This window comes from Cydia splendana, chromosome Z (assembly GCF_910591565.1).
Source record: "Cydia splendana chromosome Z, ilCydSple1.2, whole genome shotgun sequence".
NCBI lineage: Eukaryota > Metazoa > Arthropoda > Insecta > Lepidoptera > Tortricidae > Cydia > Cydia splendana.
Window position 1 is genome coordinate 3,130,611 of NC_085987.1, and position 20,367 is coordinate 3,150,977.

Below are 20,367 nucleotides of genomic sequence, written 5' to 3' on the forward strand. Positions count from 1 at the left end.
TATGGGTGCATTAAAATGTACAAAAATATGTTCCAATGATCTGTATGTCGTTGTAATAAGAACTTCGTAAAATATTTATGAAACGATTTATTTTGCATTGAAAAAGACGCTGGAGGTGTCATATTACTGATATTACTGTCACTGTGACAAGGTGCGAATTGGTACTAGAGTCGATTTCCTTGAGGGTACAAAATCAGTCGTAACTCTGAAAGGGACTCGGCAACAGTGGTAGCCCCCATAGACGCTTTTGTTCAGGACGTTAAAATCTATATTATATCAAAATCTCAGAATATTTAACTGAAACCACATTTTCCATACTTTTGGTACGGGGTTCTTTTTCAGTCCAATAAAACATTTTTTTTGGTAGAAATGTCTTCCTATATCGAAGAGTATTGACAAATACTAATCGGTTACAAACTCTCTTTGGACTAACCTCACCAGAAAAGGCGTATATGAGGACATCGGCATATTTTGCAAACTTCGCATTCACTTCATCTCAACCACTTTGCCTTGACCCCCGTGTAATCACGTTTATTGACCGAGCGAGCGAAGCCTCAACGCTTCTACCTGGGCAAAATTGCTATCGTATGTCTGGCTGTTCTCTCCAAGTTCCATTTCAGATTTCATTTTCAGAAGGTTTGGATTGTTTTTGACTTCGAAAAACGCTTGTCAGTCACGTGACACATTGTAACTAAAAGTTATCCCAACTCCTTAAATCTACCCTGCCTCCAATACATAATTAGATAATTACTCGCTATTAAAAAAAGTTATGATTTTTCAATAGAATACAACTTATGATGCTGCAACGATTTTGATAGCACACGCAGTGCAAGTGTCATTTATACGTCACAATTTCATAGAAGTTTGATGTTTAAAATAACACTTGCACTGCGTATGCTATCAAAATCACTGCAGACTTTTCTTGGTCTAACTTGAATAGTTTGATTGATTAAAATAATATTTTATATGTCCTTCCCAAACCTCTTGCGTGGCATTACAATATTTGACGTTGTCAACGTACGCGCAGGGGGCCGATTTTTTAAATTAGACCGCCCAATTTCGTGTATTTCGTTCAATAATATCTCCACTAGTAGGCATTTAAATTCTACTAATAGAATTGAAAACGAGTGGTAAATACCACTAGATTCCCAATTTCTATCGTTCGTATTTAAAAAAATAGCATTTCGCCGTTTTCCACCGATTTTTGAGAGACGAAATAGAACGATCGAAATTCAAAAATCGGCCCGACAGTGTTGGGGCCCAGTTTGGGGTCATTTTTGAACTCCAGTCAGACTTCCATAGTTATTCTAGATCGTTGTAGATTTACTTTTTGGAAATTATTACATGGAGCCATTCGTTAAGAATTGTCAGGTCAAGTTATACTAGCCATGAATACAGGACGCGTAGGTGTCATGTCCTTATAGGTGCCAAACGCAACGGTGGGCTGTGCAGAGGCGTTGTTTTAGTAAGTAAAGCTGTTAGACATGGGCCGATTTAGGTTGTTAAGTTGGCAGCTTGATTCGTGCCATAGTCTACTAAACGCTCGGAGTAATTAACAATGGAGCCGCCATTAACAGGCGTTCCCCTCTGTCGAAAATAGGCGGCCAATGGTCAACAACTTGTCAACCATATGTATGGACTGACGTTTATCTGACATGACGTACCTATACATTTGATGTGCCCCTCCCCCGCAAAAAACGGCAGACTATTTTGTACCGACGATTTGAGACATGGCGTCTCCGTTGGTTATATCCTCTAAGACTAAACGAGTAATATTTTTAGTAAAGCCGATCAAACAAGTTAATTACAATAATACAACATTAGAATCTGTTAATTCAGCTACCGTACTGGGTATCGACCTAGACACTAACATGAACTGGAAATCACACATCCAGAGACTGTCAAAAAAGCTGTCCTCCTTTTTATACGCACTACAACACATCAAACGGGCGACAGACTTCCAAACTGCCCTCTCTGTATACTATGCATACGCGTATTCAAGAATGACTTACGGTCTCGTTTTATGGGGGAATAGCACTGACATGGATAAGATCTTCATTCTCCAAAAGAGATGTGTTAGAATATTAACAAATACTGATCAAATAAAAAAATCAATCAATCAATCAATGTTGATCAATTAAATAAATATTAAAAATGGAGTCGTGCAGACCTCTCTTTAAGAAACTCCAAATACTTACTCTACCGTCAATGTACATCCTCGAGTCAAGTAAATTTGTTAGGAAACATACAGAGTTGTTTACTCCGACAGCACCAAAAATCAAAAGGAACAATCGAAACTTAAATAAACTTCAATTACCCCTCTCAACACTAAAAATAGTCGCATCCAGCCCTCACTACATGCTAATTAAAATATACAACCACCTACCGAACTCCCTAAAAAATATTCAAAAACAGCCGATATTTAATAAACACTTAAAAACATTCTTAGTCGACAAATGTTACTACAATGTGAATGATTTTTTTAACGATAAACACGATTAATAATGTTAATCTATATGCATGTTAGTCTTAAGTATTGCTGTGCCCTTGCAGGGTGTCACATGTAAACTCACCTACTTATAAGCTCCACCTAATAATGTGTAATGTGATTTGCAATAAACATTTTGAATATGAATTAGAATTTGAATTTGAATTTGAAGTTTGTCAGTAGAAAAGTGCGAAATTCAAATTTTCCATGGGACGATAACCCTTCGCGCCTACATTTTTTATAGGACCCCGGACCTAAAGTATGGAAAATGTGGTTTCAGTTGAATATCTTGAGATTTTGATATGTTATAGATTTCCTTCAGAGTCCTGAACAAAAGTCTCTTCTCTAGGGGTGCTACCGAGGCCCGCTGTTTCCGAGGCCCTTTAAGAGTTTCGACTGATTTTGTACTAGATAACAAAGTATTATCCACTGCTGAGTATAGGCAGGCATCTTCTTTATTACCTCTCTCATCTCTTTCCTCAGCTTAAGAGGGGGCGTGAAGCCAGGAAATTAGACGGGAAAAAATACGGCGCGCCGCGAGAAAATTGTTACGGCTGGAGGAAATGGCCATCGCGTAGGTTTTTTACTTACTCGGAAAATATACTTCTGTTAAAAAAAAATATCTATGTCTTCCTCTTTGATCTTGATTAAAATGTAAAAATTTGATATAAAAACTACAATTGTGCGCTAGATCCACCGATGACCAGCTAAAGAGTTTTCTATTAGTTCAGTGTAGACATCTAAAAACTAAATTCCTTTACAAATTGGTCTCGACTTGATTACAGACTATGAAACCCTTTTAATGGTCAATAATAAAATGTCCTTTCGAGGCACATAAAAACCGATTGAGTTTCTGGCCAGAACGATAAAATAGTCGTTAAAACAAGCGCCCTAATGATGAACCTGTAAAAGTTTTTAAATCCGTACTTAACTTACATACAGTTGGGTAGGTGAAAATCGTTGCAGACCCTCGACCCTCGATGAAGATCGTTGCTTGATGTATACTTATTATAAATCATTAAGGAAACTGATGTATGGAGCGAGATTATACTATTTCCAGAACGATGCGGAATTTCTTTTGGTCTTGTAAAATATTAGACATCAACACGTTCTAAAATTCAGTACAAAACAAGTAAAAATATATATACGGATAAACAGTACTAAGTTAGTACATATATATATGTAAGAATATAACAGGAAAATGTTTATAAAACAACGAAATTTTACTTACACAAAAATGCACTTCGCGAACAATTCATAGGACACTAGTAGTATCTGACTGTACTTTAAGAATTGGCGTGTCGTGCTAGAAGCATGGATGAGCATGCTAGCGCATTCGTTAAACACCTTTAACAGCATACTACTTGGGAACCGATTCGACGCGTTTTAATGGGGGCTGGTGACATAGTCTTTCGAAGCATAGGATTGAAAATAATGTTCGAAGTGAAATAACAAAGAAGCAAAACGTTTGATTAATGTAATATAAGTACCGATACATAACTACATAATTTTTTCTGCTCTTTTAAACACAACAACGACGTAAAGAAACGCCGTTTTTAGGGTTCCGTACTCAAAGGGTAAAAACGGGATCCTATTACTAAGACTTCACTGTCCGTCTGTCTGTCTGTCTGTCTGTCACCAGGCTGTATCCCATGAACCGTGATAGCTAAAGTGTGTCTGTCTGTCTGGTACCTCTTCACGCTTAAACCGCTGAACCGATTTAGATCAAATTTGGCATGGAGATAGTTTGAGGTCCGAGGAAGGACATAGGATAGTTTGATCCATCATCATCATTATCATCATTCCACGCAGATCGCGGGCAGAAGTTGGGGGCCTACCGCGAGCCACGTTCGACGTGTTGCCTCTCTGTCGCACTTGTAAATTCCTACTTAAGTGTGACAGGGAGACAACACGTTGAACGTGATTCGCGGTAGGCCCTCTCGTTGCTAATAAACATAGGGCTAAAACTAAAAGTGACTATGTTGATGGGAATGTTCAAGCGATTATGTTACACAAGCGTATAGTAATTAGTAGTAAATCCGCTTAAAGGCAATTATAATGAGTCACTTTGGCTCCTATTATGGTAAGGCGCTGAGTAAACAGGATATAGAACTTCGTTGAGATATTATAAAAATTATTGATTGGCAAAAAAAATCAATATGTCAACCTCTTGCGTGGCATTACAATATTTGAAGTAGTCAAACTGCGCGCAATACAGATGTGTCGCGCACCAAGCTTTTCTTGTTACTTGTAATGTATGTATGTAACTATGTCTTTACGCTGATTTACATACATATGTGAGTAAGTAAGTACATATAAGTAACACTTTATTGTACGGAAGAGAGGAATACAGGTAGATCAGATAGAACATAAATATAGTACAAGGGCGAATTTATCCCTAAGAGGGATCTCTTCCAGTTAACCTAAGTCGGGTGATAATGCAATATTATGGTACCATCGAGCTGATCTGATGATGGAGACAAGGAGGTGCAGCCTAATTGTGTTTGGAGTTTTTAAGAATTGTTTCGATGAGTATTGGTTGTCTGTGGAAAGAAAAGTACAGTCAGCGATAAAAGCTTGTACCAAAAGTTATATTTTTGCCAAAAACTTATTCTTATCATTTGGCGTTTGTCGAAGTAAGATTGTGATCTTGTGGCTCAGTTCTATAATTTAAGTTTCGATTAGCGTTTTCCATAAGTGACTGTGTCTTGGCTACAGGATCCAAAAATAAAACAATATCGTGTCATATTGTCTCTCGATTATGTCAGCGAGCGACGTATCTATGGATAGCAGTCAGCCTTGCCTGGTGAAAGGCACTGGCCGTCCTTGCTGGTAGATTTATCGTGGCCGGTATCGGCGCTGCGCGAATTTCTTTGGTATTGGGTTACCTATAGGTACACAGATGTCTCGATTAATAATTAAATTATTAACGCTTAATGGTAATAACATTACAGAATTTGGCTTATGATAGATCGGAATTAAACGTCACTCGACCGAGCCCGCTACCAAAAAGCCACTAATTATACTATGGACAATAGATGCAGGACGACGAATCTCTCATGGCAGAACTGTTGCAAAAGTGTCCAGCTATCAGCTATAACCAATAGTTCCAAATCTCTCCAGAGTAGCGCTAGAGTAGCTAAGAACGTAGGTGTTATTGGCAAAGTGAAGTGCGCTGTCAATGATTTGAATTTTTTTATCAAATATTCTAGGTATTGTGGCGCCACCTATTTAAGGTTTTTTGACGGACATTTTTTGATACACGGAAATTGTACTCCTTACCTCTACATGCCCCTACCTTCCATATCCTATTCAATAGAAGTTACGCTCTCATTTCCAAAACTTTATGTCAATGCTGAAATAACATGTCAATTGTTACATGTTATTTCAGCATTGACATAAAGTTTTGGAACATGGCATGAACATTTAAGTAACATAATTATAATGAATATATACCTGGGATTCGTTTTTGTTGCTAAACATTGAAATACAAAGAAGATAGAGAGAATACAAATTATTTTACATGTAGCTATTACAATTTCTAGCTAATTAGTAATTACTGGCCGAAATAACTAAACCCTAAATTTTGCTTTTGTCGTAGTCGGGTGAAAAATAGCCAAGTTACTCCACAGCAGGCGTATTATGGATGGGTTTATCCACGTGATAAATTAACCGTCACTTTTTAACACCGGACCATTGAAAGTGACGGGTGCCTTTTTATCACGCTGTCACGTAGAAGAGAACGACCATCATATCCGTGCAGAGCTATGGCTCTAAAGCCTGGGCTAAAGAACGGGTCACTCCCGTATTTTAAGTAGAAAAAAGTGTCTGTGTCTCACGGAAGTTTTGTTATTAAAATGGGCTAAAGAAATATAATTATATCCAACCATATATCACCAGACAAAAATACTCTCCTTTTACATCGCCAGTCTGTTAATAAGTAACGATAATTACATAATTTGTATTTAATTTCATTCTCATCACTTAATTCATCTTATCAATACGCGTTAGAAAACGAAACAAAAACTTGCGCCGCCGTGGGAGTGAGCTTTCATTAGAAATCACTCATTACGAGCGTTTACTTCAAATTGATTCTTATCAGAGTACGATTAGAGGTTGATTTAGCTTGGGTGTTGATGAGAAGCTTATGAGGCCTATACTAATTGCACGTTGCATCAATACTGTTTGTAGAACCTGTTAGTTCAATATGGTGTTGGAAGGGCACTGGTAGACGTGTAGGCCTATAATACAGTTTAACCAAAATAATTATATATATAATTCCGTAAGTATAAGATAAATAAAGTATGAGAAAAAAACGTGGCTCCGAAAATCAAGAAAAAATTACCTATGCTCGAAAAAATGGGGCCATACCTTTGGCATATACTCGAGTAAATGTTGATCCAGTGTTGGCCGAAAGTTAATGCAAATTGAAAATGTTGGCCATTGACCATTATAAATTGAACCTTAAACCGTAACGGACGATTACAGTTTACGATTCAATTCATAATGGTTAATGGCCAACATTTTCAATTTGCATTAACTTTCGGCCAACACTGTGTTGATCAGTGATAGAACAAGGATCAAAGTCAAATGGCGTTCTAAAAGTTTTAATCCTGTGTCGAAAGATCGCAGTAAATTTACTGTGACTACAAAATTTACTTTGACAATACGCCTCTATATTAAATTATCTTTGGTTTAACTGAGCCGTAAATTCTGAAAAATAATTGTCTCGTATTAAACTAGTTTTTAATTTTTTTTATTTACTTGTCTATCAAGTACTACTCGAGACCTTTCTAATGTATGTTTTTCCATCGAGTTTCTTTGGTTACCTTTCGACTGTAACCTACTGAAATATACCACCAGAATTATATTACGAGAATCTGCGATTAAAAAGCTTTCTTAAGTACATTCGAGTCTCAGAATAAAAACACCAGCAACAATTTTGCAGGTTTTATCTAAATAACAATAAAGGAAAAAGGCGTTATTGTAGATTTGTGTACCTAACTCATGAATTTTATATGAAGAGGTGATATGATTTTTTATAAAAGTTCTCTGAAAAGGTCTCATGTCTCCACAAGAGGCTCGGGTCTGTATTGAAAGGAACTCATGTTTCCATTTAATTATTAGTTTGAAAAACCGAGTTGGCTCTTTAAGCAGCGTCGAGTCATAACCAACACTTTTTTTTTCTAGCCTGTCTGACTGTCCCACTGCTGAGCAAAGGCCTCTCTCCTTGATTTCCACGACTCCCGATTTGGTGACACTATTCTTAATTGCTTTTATTTCCTTCCAGAATTCCAAGATGGCGCTGCTGTACATTCTTCTCGCCGTGGCCTCTTCGGCGCTGGCGCAGTCCAACTACGACCAGCAGGCCAACAGCATCCTCTACCAGGGCGAGGGGCTGCCTGAACAAACTGTATTGGACGGCAAGGTACTTCATAATAATTATTATTTGGAGCCTGTCGTGTCCCACTGCTGGGAAAGGCCTTCCCCCCAATTTCTCCACAACTCTCTGTCCACTGTGTCTGGACACTCCTTTAAGAAGGAGTCCAGTTTATCTGAGTTCGTTCAGAGGGTCTGCCAGATCTCCGATTTGAGTTTTCGGGCTCCCACTCTGAAGTGATTTTGCCCCACAACTCATTCGACATTCGGCAGACGTGACCAGCCCAGTCCCATTTTAGCATGGCCGCCTTCCGAGCTACATCGACGATTTGGGTCTTCATAATTTAACCTCTATTAAAGAAAAGTCGGAATATAATATAGAATTCCAAGATGGCGTTTACCCCGAAGAGCGTAACCATAGCAACGAATGAAAAAAGTTGATTTACCCTAATAAGTGACTAGATGAGCATAACCCTACTTTTGTGTCTCAGTCGGTTTACCCAAACCGGTACTACGTAATCACGCTCCAATTTGTACCGCAAGGGGTAACAGTTCAAACTGACTCAGAACCAAAAAAGCCTAAGTGACGCACTTTTTATACACCTTTACGACTTTAGACCGCGAGCTAACTGTACTATACTATCCGTAAACCAAATTGAAGACCGGGGTCGTACAATTTCTCATTCACACTTGCATAGTAGTAACAGGAGTGAAAGAGATGGTATTATGGTCTCGGTCGTAATTTTTGTTTGTGGATATTATAACAGAAACAGTTTTAACTAACCATTGATGGTCCTTGTCTCTTTGAAATAAGGTTGAAGACGAGTCAACAGTGTGAATGGCTTGCGGTCAGTTTCTGGGTTAGATAAAATGACTTAATAAAGAAAAGTAAACAATTACCATTGTGGCCCAAATTGGATTAGACAATTGTACTTGGTAATTTGGACCATAATTATTATTATGTCTCCATTGAATCTATGTCTGTTTGACTCATTAGACACGAACAGGCCGCCAAACATGGATGGGCGTAGGCAGGTAGGAGCAGGGGGGCCAGCTGTGATATCGATTTTTCTCCCCTTCCCTAGTTCACTGGCTTGCTAAGCCGCTCCCATACAATCGAAGTTGCGCACTTATTTTAAAACGGTATACAGGCAAGGTTTATGTGGCTTTTAATATTGGTCTTAACTAGCCTCTACAATGTTGCAGGCCCTAACAATGGCGGGGTCTGTGTCCACTATATTACGTTGCGGTATATTATGAGTTTCCGTGAACTCACATTCCGATGATATGATATGATTTTTAGATATAGATGAGTTCCTCGCTAACTTCTATTCTCGCTTTTGGGTCAAACTCAAAACCATGTTTAGGTCTTATCTGTGGACATAGGTACCCAAAACTTAAGGGCTATAAAGGCTAATTTTCTTATTTAGCCCTTATCCACATGAAAGGGTACTCCTTTTATTTGGATAATGTAACAGCAGTGTTACAGGGTTAGTTATAGACTTCTTACAAATAGCTAGTTTTTTAATGCGGATCTCTAAAAATATATTCACACGTCGCAAGTTCTTTGAAATTGACCTAATATAAACACAAAATCATAGGTTTGGTTTCATGTTGCCCTTTTTCGGCGCCGCTCTTAGGATATTTGATTCTTATCATAAGTACGTTAACTAAAACAAAGAGTTCTGTTGCAAATGCGTATTAGAAGGGCATAGGTCAATTATAATAAGGTGACACATACGTCGTCTAGTTCAAAACTTTTACTTATCGAATTCATAAATGACGTATGTTAATCCAATTTGTACGTACATAACGTCTTTCTGTAAAGTGAATTATTTCGTGTGAATATTATTGTTTTAAAAAATAGACCTCTAGGAGGGCAGTCGGGATTTGAAGCTCGAAAGGACTGGCTGAATACGCGTCGTGACATTTAGCCAGAAATCAATTAATTAGTGTGTTCAGTAATTAAATAATTGTAAGATAAAATCTGCATAGGTAGATTAAGTAAAGTTTTGAAAGTGTAGTTCTAGTAAAAGTGGTTTATAATGACAATAAACTCTGCGTAGAGATTTTAAGGGTTAAAACTATATTTCTTTTATAAAGTGTTATTATTTTGTAATAGAGTAAAGTGTATTTATTGTCTAATAGAGTCAGTGAAAACAGGAAGTGTTTATATTTATCTATAATTTAGTTATTAAGAGTAATGTGTAAGAAATTAACCCTCTTATCCCCTTAGGTCGTCACGTCGGGTGTTCGCTGTATTTTTAGCTGAGTTCAGCGTGTTTCAAAGGGTTAGGGAAGTCGTCATGCAGTGGACGATTTGTACGTAGGATATAATAGATCTGCAATGTTCCTGAGCTGAGCGAGCGAGCGAACGAGAAGAAGATTATAGGGAGCCCTTCTGGCTACATTTGTATCTCTTTATTTAGATAGTATTTATTAAATTTGTTATGAAAGCGGATAAAAAGCCCATAAAATCACTTTTATTTTGATCTGCTTGCATAAATTGAATGTAGACATTGCAGTGTAGTTGTTTTGAAGGAAGAGCTTAATTTAACACCATATACCATACAATACAATCCATAATTTGGCTCTCTCCGACAGAATGACGAAATTGTAGTGTCACGCATTTAATTGCTTCTTTGATCCTATTATTTGTGACGAGATAGTGAACCACAATAAAAAACTATTTAACACACACCATGTATTTTGTGCCTCACACACACAGAAAACATGTACACACACTCGAAACACACCACATTACACTAACACATACACAGCTGACACACCACACGTTTAGTTTATTTGCATACACACATTTAGGTACACTCGGAATAAGGTCGGTGGCTGAGAGTAGCTCCTGCCGGCTGGACGCCGAAACTGGCTTTGGCCTGAAGTATCTGACGTGTCAGTGCTTCAGAAGTCCAAAGCCTCTACACCACACACTAGGTACACAACCAAGGCCTGAGTTGTTTATATTTTCTGTAACATATCGCTCTGTGCGTTCTGGGATGTAATCACTCGATTATACGGACCTTCGGCATCTGCGTCGATTAGTGGAAGTAGAGTGACAATGCAGGCCAATTTAAGGGATCCGCAGTACAGTGAATGTTATAGAGTATAAATGATATTCAGAGCACCTTGTACAGATCAACACACTCACTAGCTTTGTCACAAGTACGCGAGCTGCATGTCGAGTTAGGGATGCGTAAATACCGCAGCGCGCAGATTGCTTAGCGTAATTTAAAAATTGCATTGTGCGTAAATATATTTTTAAGAACGTCAGGAAAGTGAAGAATGAAGAAGTATGAGTAGGTGTGATGGTTTGAATGTTATCTGGTTTAGCTAGGTTTGTTTCCTGACGGTTTTGAAGGACGCGTAGACGGGCATGTTCCATTCTCAACGTCACGCGAGGCAGGGGTGTAGGATGGCAGGGAGCCCCTGGACATTCAAAAACAAAGTAATAACTTAGGTTCCCCATTCTAGACCTATGGTCTGTTTCACAAGGTCCCTTTGAGTCGGGCTTTTATTTCAGATCGTTGTCGCTTTGCTGTGTGACGAGCTTATATTTAAGTTAGAAGTAAGTTACTAGTTATTAATTTACAACATTGTAAATCTACATGTAAAGTCAGGTAATTAAATCAAATAATTAATTTTATTCCTTAGCCATGCTGTTTTCGGTGAGTTGCATGTTCATTTATGTAGTTAGATTTTATTCTCTTATTACACGACTGCCCAAACAAAAAGAGTGTATTGTTTTCAGCGTTCATGTTTGTATGTATGTGAGTTTCTTTATTCCACCTTAACTTCTGAATGCCTTAACCGATTTAGACGTATGATACATCATTAGAATCCTTACGTCATCCCGGGTAACATAGGCTATGTGACGTCATTATAAAAACAATATGGCGGACTTAATACGCCATATTACGCAACCTTTAGAAAGAAATATCGTGCAAACCTATCGAGTAGGGTATCAAAATGAAGGGCTGTGAAAGCCGATTGATAATATATATGCAACATGTGGGTTTAAGTTTCATTTTGAGAAAGTAAGAATTGACAAAATATGTTAAGAGAAGCTAATCTCATAAAACCAAATATTATTATTGAATGGGATACTTATTAAAATAAATGGAAAGGGTTTGACCGCTGATCATAAAAAAATATAATTATATTATATTAGGTAGGTACATACTACTCATAGTTTTTAAAACATGTTCGTAATTGCGCTTATGGAATCGAAAAGTTTAAAATATAACTTCTATTTATTAATCGACACGATACAGAGTCCGTCTAAGCTAACTCTGCACCGACTTTGGCAGAACAAATCGTGAAAGTATCATTATAACCGTATGGTTTGATTTAATTTTAACATTTATGATGATGATGACATTTTTTTAAGGCCGAAGGGTGAGCTCCACGTAGGGCCTACGGCTCAGAGCGTAAGAAAGATGTGCGCTTCCTGCAACTTGTCCAAGTATATGCACTCGGTCCAAAGCCAGGCGCCAAAGACGCCCCCACACTAAAAGGGTCAGACGTAGCCCGACGTACACGTACGTGACACGCTATACGCTTACCAAAGCCGGGCGCCTTTGGCGCCTTCATACTCAAAGCATCGGCCGTAGCCCGACATACGTGGCGCGTTGTACGCGTTCCAAAGCCGGGCGCCTTCGGCGCCCTCATACTAAAAGAGTCGGGCGTAGCCCGACGTACATACGTGGCGCACTGCGCGCGGTCCAAGGCCAGGCGACTTCTACTTTCTCATACTAAAAGTGTCGGGCGTAGTCCGACGTACGTGACACGCTGTACGCATACCAAAGCCGGGCACCTTCGGCGCCCTCACACTTAAAGGTTTTGGCGTAGCCCGATGTACGTGGCGTGCTGCACGCAGTCCAAAGCCAGGCACCTTCAAATCTCTCATATTAAAAGTATTGGGTGTAGCGTGACACGCTGTATGATTACCAAAGCCGGCCTCATACTCAAAGCGTCGGGCGTAGCCCGACGTACGTGGCGCGCTGTACGCGTTCCAAAGCCGGGCGCCGAAGGCGCCCTCATACTAAAAGAGTCGGGCGTAGCCCGACGTACGTGGCGCGCTGCGCGCGGTCCAAAGCCAGGCGACTTCTACTTTCTCATACTAAAAGTGTCGGGCGCCGAAGGCGCCCTCTTACTCAAAGCGTCGGGCGTGTACGAGGCGCGTTATACGAGTTCTAAAGCCGGGCGCCTTCGGCGCCCTAATGGTAAAAGAGTCGGATGTAGCCCGACGTACGTGGCGCGCTGCACTCGGTCCAAAGCCAGGCGCCTTCGACTCTCTCATACTAAGTGTCGGGCGTAGGCCCACATACGTGACACGCTGTACCCTTACCAAGACGCCTTCAGTGCCCTCTTGCTCAAAGCGTCGGGCGTAGTCCGACGTACGTGACACGCTGTACGCATACCAAAGCCGGGCGCCTTCGGCGCCCTCACACTTAAAGGTTCTGGCGTAGCCCGATGTACGTGGCGCGCTGCAAGCGGTCCAAAGCCAGGCGCCTTCGACTCTCTCATATTAAAAGTATCGGGCGTAGCGTGACACGCTGTATGATTACCAAAGCCGGCCTCATACTCAAAGCGTCGGGCGTAGCCCGACGTACGTGGCGCGCTGCACGCGGTCCAAAGTCAGTCCCCTCAACATTCTCATATTAAAGTGTCGAGCGTAGCCCGACGTACGTGACACGCTGTACGCTTACCAAAGCCGGGCGCCTTCCGCGCCCTCTTACTCAAAGCGTCGGGCGTGTACGAGGCGCGTTGTACGCGTTCTAAAGCCGGGCGCCTTCGGCGCCCTAATGGTAAAAGAGTGGGATGTAGCCCGACGTACGTGGCGCGCTGCACTCGGTCCAAAGCCAGGCGCCTTTGACTCTCTCATACTAAGTGTCGGGCGTAGGCCCACATACGTGACACGCTGTACCCTTACCAAGACGCCTTCAGTGCCCTCTTGCTCAAAGCGTCGGGCGTAGCCCGACGTTCGTGGCGCACTGTACGCGTTCCAAAGTAGTCGGGCGTAGCCCGATATATGCGGCGCTCTGCGTGCCTTTCTGTACTGAGGACGCCCTCGCAAAAGTAATATAAAGTGACTTCAAATGATTATTAACGAAATCATGACCCCAAAATTAATTAAATAAATAAAAAATTAAAAAACACGACTGCGAAAAAGCGAACTGAAAAGATAAAAATATTTTTTAGTTGTGTTAGTTACTCAACTTAATGAATGTAAAAATTCTAAAAAGTATAAAATAAAATAAATTAATTAAAAATTAAAAAACACGACTGCGAAAAAGCGAACTGAAAAGACAAAAATAATTTTTAGTTGTGTTAGTTACTCAACTTAATGAATGTAAAAAATTATTAGAATATGAGTGTTTAGTGAAGGTTATAAACAACAAACGCAAAAGTTTTATGCTCATTTAGGATCGTGACTGTACAGTGTGTATTTTATTTCAATTGCAGTCGGGGACCTTTTAAATGGGAAAATGTCAATACATCAAGGTCCCCGACTGCAATTGAAATAAAATACACAGGTACAATCACGATTCTAAATGAGCATAAAACTTTTGCGTTTGTTGTTTATAACCTTCACTAAACACTCATATTCTAATATTTTTTTACATTCATTAAGTTGAGTAACTAACACAACTAAAAATTATTTTTGTCTTTTCAGTTCGCTTTTTCGCAGTCGTGTTTTTTAATTTTTAATTAATTTTTTCTTTTGAGCTTACGGGTAATTTATTTTTTTACGTTACTTCGTTTTGCTTGTTTACGTACAAATTTATTGAAATACGGATGATCTTTCAAATACGGACGGTTAATACTGACGGTTTACTTTGTGTCAGTATAAGCATTTGTTTTATGCGAATATTTATAATTATTATTTCGTATTTGCGATTATATTTTTATAAACGGATGTCTATTGCGACATTTTATTTTATTTAACGGTTGTTTCATTTTTTTATTAGTTGTGCTTCATTCGTTTTATTTATTAGGAAATTAAAATTAATTTATTTCAATTTTAATTATACGTCGATTTCATAAAAATATTTTATCACAACGTAGAGGGTCCTACATTTTGAACTAGACGATCATTAATATTTATGGCCAACATTTCATTAAATTATTTCCTTGAAGCATTAGGGTTAGTGCTTTTACAATAAGTATGATAAAATCATTTCCTTCATGCCCACGTAAACTATTGCCCACAGGAGAAAAAACTTGTGTGTTCATCCGAACTGTAATGTTTTCTCTCCTTTGAGACAAAAATGAACGAGATTGTCCGACACGATCCAAATATTAACAAGACAAAGACGTATCCTTACATCGTGGACACAGACCGACATAGCCTAGAGGAATAATTAGTGTTTTAGATTTATGCGCCGCCTGCGCAGCTAAATATGAAATTATGCGCGTGCGTTCCACGGAATACATAGTAGTGTAACGATGGGGTGAAAATACTTTCATATTTACTTGCCAATAATAACTATTGGTAGACCTTATTACAAACGTAATAAAGGTTAACAAAACATAACATATTATGCAATTATGTTGTTGCAAAATTTTTCAATTACCTACCTATTGTTACTTAATTGGTGGGTTTTTAAACTATACGCGATTATGCCCCGTTAAAGTAAATAATAAATAATTTATATCAGTGTTTGGATGGTCTTATTTAATTTTGTTGGGTTTATGAATTTTAAGAGTTACCAGATTTCCATTTATATGTACATATGTAGGTTTAAGATAAAAACTCATTCGCTCGCTGTTTGCTAATCGCTACCGGTCAGACAGCTGCTTTAACCCCTTGGCCGCCAAAGTTGTCATCTGACGCGCGCGGCTACTGCCCAAATCCACCTTTGTGCATTCTAATAGTAGGGGAGCCCAAGAGGGGATTTTTGTAGTTTCTCGAGCGCGTCAGATTAATATATGAGTGATATCTTGCTACCCCGTGTAGTCTACCTTTACCCCCTTTAGCCTTCTATGTTGAGCCATTGGTTGGTGGGGGGTTCAACAAATTGTTAAGCAGATTGTGGATTTGGTCATAAATTAGTCCAAATTAACGCTATAATTGTGCTGCTATTACTTTTTTTCTTGTTATCATCTAATATTTCGATTCCTATAGGTCTGTACGACGCTCGACTAACTACACATTTAGCATCGTCGGCTGCCCTACTATATAACAAAGTTGACGATGACGTGCCGCGCATGATACGAGTATGCGTGGTGTTCAAAGGGTTAAATTGTATGAGTTGTCAAAATGTCTAAAATGTACTGTCCGTTTCAGGTCACAAAACTGGACGACCTGAGCCCCGTCATCTTCTTGAACCGGACGAAGGCGGCCCTGAACTGCGCTGCTGGATCTATGCAGGTATACTATTATATCACTACCATGCAATACCACGTCAACAATGTTTCAGCTCATTGTTTGGCAAAAATACGTACTAAATGTGCCTTTAGTAAAGTTGTAATTTTTTAAGTTGACCGTTTAAGACTATGAGAGCTCATAGTCTTTAAGACTATGGGCTCACGGTCAGCTAAAAAAATTCAACTATACATACGAGTAACTTCCCCTTAACTGGCATGAAAATGATAATTCCTCTTTAAATTGTATCACGGGATTCATGGGCGTATTCAACATTAAGGATTTGGAATATGTTTTATTATAATTTGGGACGGGTGGCGACGATAGTTTTTAGGGTTCCGTACCCAAAGGGTAAAACGGGACCCTATTACTAAGACTCCGCTGTCCGTCCGTCCGTCCGTCTGTCACCAGGCTGTATCTCACGAACCGTGATAGCTAGACAGTTGAAATTTTCACAGATGATGTATTTCTGTTGCCGCTATAACAACAAATACTAAAAACAGAATAAAATAAAGATTTAAGTGGGGCTCCCATACAACAAACGTGATTTTTGACCGAAGTTAAGCAACGTCGGGCGGGGTCAGTACTTGGATGGGTGACCGTTTTTTTTTGCCGTTTTTTTGCATTATGGTACGAAACCCTTCGTGCGCGAGTCCGACTCGCACTTGCCCGGTTTTTTACTTTTGAATTATTTTTACGCAGCTCTTTTTATTGTGAGATCAATGGACATCTTTTTCTTGGTTAATTATTATTTTAATATGTTATTTGGGCGAAGTTGGGCATCAACGGTGAAGTTAGGGTTTCCTTCGGCAGATAGTGTTGCCAACCCTGATTCTTACAATTTGCCTGCGACATATGTGTATTACCAACCCGATTCAATGAATGGAGTTGGCAACTGTTAAAGGTTTGCATAGATGTCGCCATCATAGCTTGCCCCTTTTTCTATGAGAATTGGCTTAAATGACTGGCACCCAGGGCATAAAATTCCATTAATAAAACAAAAAGATGACACAATTCTAGGGATGGACAGGGCAAGCTATGCTGGCGCCATCTGTTAAATACTTCGATCGGCCAACCCCATTGCAACATTGATAGAGTCTGGGCGGAAAGAGAAGAGTCGTGAAATGTACGGGAACCAATACATTCTATTCTATGACTTCTCTTTCCGTACAGTCTCTAACGGGGTTTGTTATCAAAATTTGTAGATACTAACTGGCCGAATAGACTCGGTGGCCGTAAAAAAACAAAGTAAAACAAAACCCTATCGCTGCAATAATCGCCCGTCAAGATTAACGGCCCGCCTAACGGTCGGCGGGTGCCCGTCTGTTTGCCGTTCGGTTTAACGAGTTGCATAACTGATTAGCTGTCATATAGGGGCCTTGACTATTTGAGTGTTTGTGTGGTTCTTAGTAAATTTTTTTATAACATGGTTAACAGAGTCGGCCGGACAAAACCGGCCCTATTTCTCTTTATCCTGAATCAATCAATCATGCGGTATATAGAGTTAGACCAAGTTAACTCGCCAGGCATTTTGATAGCACAGACCTCTGGATTTGATAAAGCGCTGGTGGCCTAGCGGTAAGAGTGTGCTACTTTCAATCCGGAGGTCGCGGGTTCAAACCTCGGCTCGTAACCAATGAGTTTTTCGGAACTTATGTACGAAATATCATTTGATATTTACCGGTCGCTTTTCAGTGAAGCGAAACATCGTGAGGAAATCGGACTAATCCCAGTAATGCCTAGTTTACCCTCTGGGTTGAAAGGTCAGATGGCAATCCTTTCGTAAAAACTATTGCCTACGCCAATTCTCGGGATTAGTTGCCAAGTCGACCCCAGAACGGATATGATGGTCGTTTTTGTCTACGTGACAGCGTGATAAAACGGTGGCCGTCACTTACTATCCCGGGGAGTTAAAAAGTGACAGTTATTTTATCACGTGGATAAAGCGATCCATAATACGCCTGCAGGCTCCCATGAGCCGTGGCAAAATGCCGAGACAACGCGAGGATGATGAGGGCCTATGGGCCAAGGTTGTTTGTCGCCTCATATATCAGAAATAAGTACATAGTTGTTAATTTCTGTCGTTTTATTATTCCAGATCGAACTAAAATTCAACGAGAAATTCTACGGCATCGCGTACGCGGACTTCGACCGTCACTCAGCTTGCCAGGTTGTGGGCAAGGGTGCGACTTCGTACAAGCTCGAGCTGCCACTGAAAGGATGTGGGACCAGACAGGTTGGTACAAGTTGTACGTTTATCAGTTCAACAGGGGGCCTAGACAAGATGCCAATACTTTCGCCATAGCATAGAATAAATACAGAAGGTTTACTCTCTAACAAAACGCGTCTATTACGACAGATATGACCGCAACGTGGCGCAAGCGCGAGCAGGCGTCCGTTTCGTAGCGGTGCGCGGCAAGTACTTCTGCTAGACACCAAAATTGATGTGGGCCGCATGTACTTGTAGCGACGCGAATAATTCGCGGAGTGAGCCACGCCTGGCCATAGCGAACGAAACGCTAATATCTCTCTGTCGCACTTACATATAGAAGAGTGATAGCACATTACGGCGCAAACGATTGGTATCTTGGCTAGGCTCTCAGCTCTCCTCTATTAATTTGCCACAAATCGCGAGTATTTTAAGGTATCCTGCGGTCCTGGGCTACACGGAAGACCAGCGCTGTGGTATTACTAGAGCACATGCTGGGTGGTGTTTCTTTGTAGCCACTATAGCAACGCCAATATTTCTTTTATACTTAATTATATAACCTACTTTTTTTTTCTCTGCTGACGTACATGTCTATTTATGTGTCACATCACATGTTACTTTGAGAAATACCCAGAACCCAGTTTTAAGTGTTTAGTGATTAAGTTCCTTTTAGTTGTAATTAAGTGGCGCTGTATGTACGAGTAGGTTTTTACAATAAATGTTTTTCTATTATATGTATTATATTCAAGCGAATGTATATTATTATACATATTTGTTTTGTATTATGCTACATATATGAGTTTATAATTTTATTTATAAATATACCTCTATCTAGGTATATATGCATTGCTAAATTCTGAACATCATGCAAAAGTTTCTCTGCGAATAGTTTTGATAGTAAATCGTATATAAATATTTTTTCTGTAAAAAACTTGTTAAGCAAGTCCCATCATTCAATTATTGAGATATTTTGTGAGAAATAATTCACTATAATACACACATGTAACTAGGTATACATTAAATGTATAATTATATGCGGATGATGTATGGGATTATCACTTTTATGCATCGCGAAATGTTATTTTTGTATGCTGCGCGATTTTACTTTTTTATTTCTGACGCTCGGCCCAGACACGGGCTGTTCTAGCCGTGGTTCTAGCGTGAGTCAATTTAAGAGGTATAAATATGCCTCTGAATTTGTTTCATCCTATTTAATGCAATGTAAATAATCGTAAGTAAAAACATAATATATCATGCGCGATAAGTCTTCCTCGTAATACTTAACTGCTGTACCTATAACCAATTAGTTGTTTCCTAAACCCTGACAACTCTTTAAACTTTCAGGATCCCCTCCGCGTCTTCACCAACAATATCGTGGTCCGCTTCCACCCTGGCCTGGAGATGGACGGAGACGAAGTCATCACCATCGTCTGCCGATACCCACCGCCGATCGTCCCGCCGCCACCGATCTCCGAACCTCGCATCAATGTGTAAGTGCAATGGCAAATTACTTCAGTATTTTATTATTGTTATTGGGTTGTGGGCCTTTGAGTGCCACGTCGACCAAGCTGTGATCCATTGTGACGGCCCTTTAAAGTTCACTACTAATGCCCGTTGAATCCAGGAAATTCCAGATTCTTTGGGCCGTAATGCTCTGTACCTCATAGGGTTGCAGTACTTAGTACACTTCAGTAACGATAGACTGATAATACAAATATAGTGTATAATTGTTTTCCACCGTATTTTCTTGGAAACGTTCGTATTGTTCATGCTAGTTCAGTCAACGTCAGAACTTTTTGTACCGAGACTGACTGAAACAGCAAGACACATTCGTACGTTTCCGTTAAAATACGATGGAAAATAATTATGCACTACATCTGTAATTTGTTTTACAATGGGGCAAAGTAA

The 20,367-nt window shown here is 39.6% G+C and overlaps 1 protein-coding gene across 1 annotated transcript in view; it reads left to right on the plus strand.

Moving 5' to 3' along the window:
- LOC134804625 (uncharacterized) overlaps positions 1–20,367 on the plus strand; it is an 83,845-nt gene that overhangs the window by 34,317 nt on the left and 29,161 nt on the right. The window contains exons 3-6 of the mRNA XM_063777735.1: positions 7,779–7,916; positions 16,173–16,256; positions 18,349–18,486; positions 19,804–19,947. Of these exons, the coding sequence (XP_063633805.1) occupies positions 7,788–7,916; positions 16,173–16,256; positions 18,349–18,486; positions 19,804–19,947 (495 nt within the window). The 5' untranslated portion in view covers positions 7,779–7,787. The remainder of the gene's footprint in view (positions 1–7,778; positions 7,917–16,172; positions 16,257–18,348; positions 18,487–19,803; positions 19,948–20,367) is intronic.